The sequence below is a fragment of the Parasteatoda tepidariorum genome, chromosome 7 (genome assembly GCF_043381705.1).
Source record: "Parasteatoda tepidariorum isolate YZ-2023 chromosome 7, CAS_Ptep_4.0, whole genome shotgun sequence".
Taxonomy (NCBI): Eukaryota; Metazoa; Arthropoda; class Arachnida; order Araneae; family Theridiidae; genus Parasteatoda; species Parasteatoda tepidariorum.
In genome coordinates, this window is record NC_092210.1 from 74,992,293 (window position 1) to 74,998,609 (window position 6,317).

The 6,317-nt window shown below is 26.5% G+C and overlaps 1 protein-coding gene across 1 annotated transcript in view; it reads right to left on the reverse strand.

Annotated features, from left to right (window-relative positions):
• LOC107453159 (putative phospholipase B-like 2) overlaps positions 1 to 6,317 on the reverse strand; it is a gene marked incomplete at its 5' end in the record, with an annotated part of 18,796 nt that overhangs the window by 4,225 nt on the left and 8,254 nt on the right. Inside the window, 3 exon segments of the mRNA XM_016069866.3 lie at positions 768 to 860; positions 2,653 to 2,810; positions 4,050 to 4,144. Of these exon segments, the coding sequence (XP_015925352.1) occupies positions 768 to 860; positions 2,653 to 2,810; positions 4,050 to 4,144 (346 nt within the window).

The following is a 6,317-nucleotide window of genomic DNA, read 5'->3' on the forward strand; positions in this document are numbered from 1 at the left end:
AAGGGGTGATTTGTAAAGAATATGGTTTGAACAGATAAGAAAATTCCAAAAATTCAGCAGGTGGCCAAGTTAACTAGTTGTAGAGCAAGCTTGGGGAAAAGAGATAAAGTGAGGCTTGTCAGGGAGGGAGGAGTATAAGATAAATGATCTGTTTGACATTTATTACAGTATAGTTAAAAGTGATAAGCATAAAGGAGAGTAATATGACACATTTTATAGGAATGCATTCATTTTCAGTCCCAACACCTACAAGTTTAAAGATGGAGGACTGAAAAAGATATTTAAAGAAATGAAATTTGAGTCCACTATAACCGAGTTTCCAAGTTCTAAGCTGTTCACTATAAGCGTTAAAAATAACATTATTTAAATAGGAATACGGTCGGGATCGCTAAAAAAGTTCACTACATCCGAGTGTTCACTATATCCCAGGTTCACTATAGCTATAACACATATCCCATTAACATTAAATTATTATTTAACTTTAGATTTAGATTATAAAATTCTATATAACACAAAAATCGTTTTTTTAATTTTATTTTTAAGTAAATTAACCTTCTTGACAAAAAAATTAACCTTTGTGAATTGCATTAAATTTTTTAAGTTTTAATATAAACCATTCTTTAAAAACTATTGCTAAGTGATAATACTGATTATCTTTAGTCTATTAAATTTTGTCTCGTTTCTTCGATTTCTTCCAAAGTCTGGAAAAAATGCAAAACCTAGAGAGACTCGCTGCAAGCCATTATGAATGATTGAGGGGTACTTACGGAAGTTGTTCCAGAACATAAAGTAAACCATCTTGTAAAGGACTTCCAGGTTTAAATTTGTTATAATCTACGACCATCCACTGATTATTATAACTAAAATAAAAAGCTGGAGTCAAAGAACAAATTAACCAAACTATTATTATAATGATGATCCAATTTATTAAAATTAAATATGTAGCAAATTATTCAGAAAAATAACAGAAAAGTTCTTAAAATGAATTTGGTGAATTAACTTAATATATATTTTATTACGTAAATTTTATTCAGATAAATTAAATTAGTTATACATTTGTTTAAGTAAATTTACTAAAACTACATTTGATAATTTAATTAATAATTTAATTTTAAATTAATCAAGAGCAGCATAAATGCAGTGATACTTTAACTTGACACAAAGATTCTATTATTTCCCTCATATATTATTCATGTTTATCATTGTAAATTCTCATCTTCTTTTGTTTTCAAACTGGAAATTGTTTTGTATCCTTTTGTTGATCAATAAATTTTCACCCCGGATGCCCCCGCTAGGGGGCGGGACGTGGATTCATAATAAAAATAAAGATTCATAAAAATTTTTTAAAAAGTTGCAAAACAACCTTCTTAAATTAAAATACATTTTCAATCGTCAAAATACTATGAATTTTTGAAATTGCACAAGCTCATTTTTATAATCACTATTTCAAATTATCAAACATGTATGACAACATGATAACATTTTCCTAAATTCTAAATATTTAGTAGCAATTGAAATATTATTTATAAAAAACAAATTTATTTAAAATTGCTCTAATTTTCATTTACGTATTTAAAATTCTACATAAATATCGGATTTACAATACTCAATATTAAGTAAAAATATGGTCAAAAGCATTTAACCCAAAGCTAGAGATAATCTAACCCAAAGCTAGAGATAGAAAAATTTGTCAGGATTATTTGTGATCTTAATAAATTTAAAACAGTCAATTTTTTTCCTACATTATGTTATTTCCTATCTTATATTTAAATCCAGTTACAAAACCAGCTAATATGAATAGAAATATTTTATGCAAATTAAAATCTTAACAAAGTAAATCTATACAGTAAAAAAAAGAAATTAATAATTTAAATAGGAACCAAGTTTTTTTTAAAAAATAAACAAGAAAAATATTTCTAAAAATATGCTGTGGGAAAAAAGACTGTTAATTCAAAACACTGCTGTAAATTTAAATCCTCTATTCCGCTCACCAACCTCTGGGCTTCTAATTCATTTTTTTTTTTATTCTTCTTAAAAGGAAATAAAGAAATTCATTGTATTTGTAAAATATATAATTTCATGTGAGCAGATTTTATTAATATGTTAATTATAAATTAGGCAGATACCTAGATTTGAATAATAATTAACCGTACTTTTTAATATGAATTTTAAGATTTATCTGGCAACATTTAATATCTTACTCCCTTATTTTTTGTTACTTCTGACACCAAGTCAATCGCAAGCTTACAAAACAAAAAACCTCAAGACATAAATTTTTCTATAATAGATAAATAGTTACTATTTAAAGAAAAAAAAACTTAATATTACAATAATTTTCGTGCGCGTGAACAAACTAGAAAATTTTTCGTAAAAAAAAAAAAAAAACTTGTTTATAAATGAAAAAGAGCACACCAAATTTCAACTTTGTAATTGCATTTCTTTGGATTGAAGTCTGGTATTCTTTATAACAAGTTTTCCAGTTAATAATTCTAGAATTAATTATCAAACATTATTTTTTTTTATTCCTCTGTACACCTTGCACCGGTTTCTAAGTTTTTGGGCATCAAGACAAAATGTAACATAGATTTGAACACCAAAAACAGCCATTGTGCCTACAATTTTTCAATAAACAGAGATTATATATTTACTAACGTTCCACTATTTAAAATGCCGAACAATGTCACCCATTGTTTTCCAGTTTTGGCCAATCTATTAGCAATGATGTTTCTTTGCCATTCCAATATAGTTTGTGGAACAACATATTTCCACAAGGAATCATTTCCATTGCCAAACGTAGTTTCTATGGCAACCTAGAAATGAAAATAAGATACACTCACTCAGAGGAACCAGTCAAATATAAATTAATTACACATATATTAAAATTATACTAAGTTCATATATGAGAGTACTAAATATGCACACTAGTGTACTGCTACAATATTATGTTCAATGTATTAACTTCATTATATCCTTAAATAAAAAAGCTAAAATGAAATTCATTTAAACAAAAAGAAAAAAAATTATCATACAATAATATTGCTCTTTAAAAAATAAGTTTTAAAAATTAATTATTTAAAGCTCATATTACTATAAAAATGAATTAAAAACAAACTATTTCAATTCCTATTGTTAAAAAATTATTTTGATTTATTATTATATTTGCTGAAATGTAGTAGCAATTAGCCCAATGGTGCCAGATATATAATTTGTAATCATGAACATTTATGAAACTCTTGTCAAAAAGTGAGAAGTTGTAAAAGAATACACATTAGGAGAAATAAATCTTTAAGTGGGGAGAAATAAGTCAAATCACTTCAGCAGAAGACAAGATAAAACACATCAAAACCTATTTGATTGCTCAATAAAATAGAGAGGAGTAGAAAATCAATTATTAGAAACAGCTTTAATTTATATCAAAAATAAAATGAGTTTTGATGTCTTTTAAACATGAACTTTAACAGTTAATTTTTAATAGCGTTTTTCTTTTCTCTTTGCTTTCTAATACACATACTTTTTTTTACTTAATTTTTGACAAAAATTTAAAATTACATATTAAAGGAAAACATGGTAAGTGTACAAAAATCCAGAAATATTTGGATACAGTTTGGATTAATGACAGAAAATAATTTTTAAAATAAATTAACTAATGGATTGAAAAAATTACATAACTAGTTTTATTTAATTTAAACATACAATAATGTGTATCAATTTGTAGTAAAGATATGTTCACAGTATTTAAAATAAAGTGAATTACTAATGGTGTAATGCTTAAAGGCATTTATTATAAAGCATTCTTAGTTATAGTTCATCTTTAAAATAATTTAAATTTTACCATTAACTTATGAATGTAGATCATACTAATAAATCCATGTTAACTTATAATTCTATAATAAACGCCTAATATAGCCCAACAGCTACATAACCTTTCAAATTCAGTGTGGCATGTCTAGTATAATTTTAATAATTGGAAGTAAACAATTAGATTTCCTAATGCTAAGAATGTTGCAGAGAAATCACTGAAGTTTGATGTGAAACCATAAAACACTTACAAGTCCAGAGGAAAGTACATAGAAGTCGTCACCAGAATATAATACTCCTGGTTGAGATGAAAATGTAGAAGTATGCCCAGGAATAACAGGAGATCCTAAAAGTCCAATCAAAAATATGAATTAATTGGAATAACAACTAAGGCACACAAGTGCAAAAATATCAAAAGACAACAATACTTCTTACATTATTAATAAACATACTTTTTAAAAAAATTATCACAAGCAATGAACAGCTAACATACATATCAGACATTTATCTCTAAATTTTTACAGTAATAGGCAGCAATTATTTCATTCAAAAGTTGGTAAATTTTTTCTATTACTACAAGTAGTTAAAAGAAGTAAAACTACCTTATACAGAGGGTTAATAAAATATCTTTGCTAATGCTAATACTTTTGCAGGCTTTTTTAGCATAAAAATTATGGAAAAAAATTGATTGATTCTTTAATAGACACATTCCCTAGCATTTTATTTCTAACTAATCCAAAGACATTCTGAATGATTGATTAACAGTGAAATCTTGCACATAATTTAGAAAACATTGGGACAAACTTGCCTTTGTGAAGGACTTCTTCAGTGAACTTCCCTACATTTTCAATGTATACAATCAAGAATATTATATAAAACAAGTCTGAACACGATTTCATATGAATCTTGAGGTACAAATATAGTGTTTCTTCAAGAGGCTAAGGTTATCCACAGTAAAGAGACCATAACTATAGTACGATCAGTTTATAAGGAAATTTCATGATAGCCATTTTGTCAAACACCCAGGAATCAGTTGAAGTACTATAGAATTCCTGAATGCTTCGCAAACATTATCAGAAATATATATAAAAATTATAATACACGAGTTATCCATGACAGTCAACAATCAGAATCCTTCAGAGTTGATTTTGGTGTTAGACTGGGTTGCATACTTTCTCAAATCTTTTTAATTGCTATAGATGGGATTATGAAGAGAGTATCAGAGAATAAAAGGGGTATAAGATGGAACCTAGCAGAATATCTTTCTGATCTTCATTTTGCAGGCGATTTATGTTTACTGACCAAGACATGCAAGCAAACACAAACATCTTAAATGTAGAGGCAAAGAAAGAGGGGCTTATTATCAATAAAAATGAAACTAAAATTATGAAAATTAATCCTAAACATTTAAGTGACATATTCTTAAAAAATAATAAACTAGAGGAAGTAAGCAGTTTTACATATTTTGGAAGAATAATTAACAACAAAGGAGGAACTGATGAAGACATTCTAAATAGATTAAACAAAGACCGGAGTAGTTACACTATTCTCAATAAATTCTGGAAAATCAAAAACAACAGAAATTAGAATTTTCAATTCGAATGTTAAATCTGTCCTACTAAATGGATTTCAGACGTGGCACTGCAATAAAAACGACATTCTTTTGACTTTTGAACAGTCGTGCCCACATCGGCATGGAGTTGCTTTTTAGAAAGCCCATATTAGAAATTACAAGCTTCAAAAAATGTCTTAAATAAAAGAAAAATAATATTTTAATGTTACAGAGCAACAAAGCTAATTCTTATTTTATTATTTTTTTTGGCAAAGATATAAAGAAAATATAAAAATATATAATCTTTTATGAGTGTTAAAAAATTTATAGCAATTTAATAACTATAAAAATACAAAAATTAAGAGTTTGGCAAAAAAATAAAAAGATATGTATCAATATGTACAGAAAAAATCACAATAACTAAATTAGTTTAAAATTTAATGAGGATGTAACACATTCCTTTAAGAAAATTTTCTTGAAAGAATGTCACTGGCTTGAATGTTCTCTCAAAAAGAGATCCTCTTGATTTTTAGATAACAAGGGGTTAATATTATAACTGAACTGTACATCTATTTAATTTGCTTAAGCTATTAAATATTAGCTATTAATACTCTTTAGTGCTCTTAATTACCACAACTTATTCGGAATAATTCTATTTGCCAATTGCAGAGTTTTTGTTTGCTTATAAAAAAAAAAGAAACATTTAAAAGAAAATATAAACATAAGCATTTAACAAACTATCAGTAACAGGGTTCATGCTCTACTATAAAAATAAAATTCAAGTACTTTTCAAGGACTTTTTAAGACTTATTATAAAATTCTCAAGGACTTAAATTTTAGTTAAAGATAGACTAAAATTTAACATTTTAAACTAAAATGTTTTGACGATAAATGTTAGTCGATAATAGCAGTACTGAAAAATAAGACTTCCATTGCTCTCTCTTGATTTCGGAAAGTGATCTAAGTA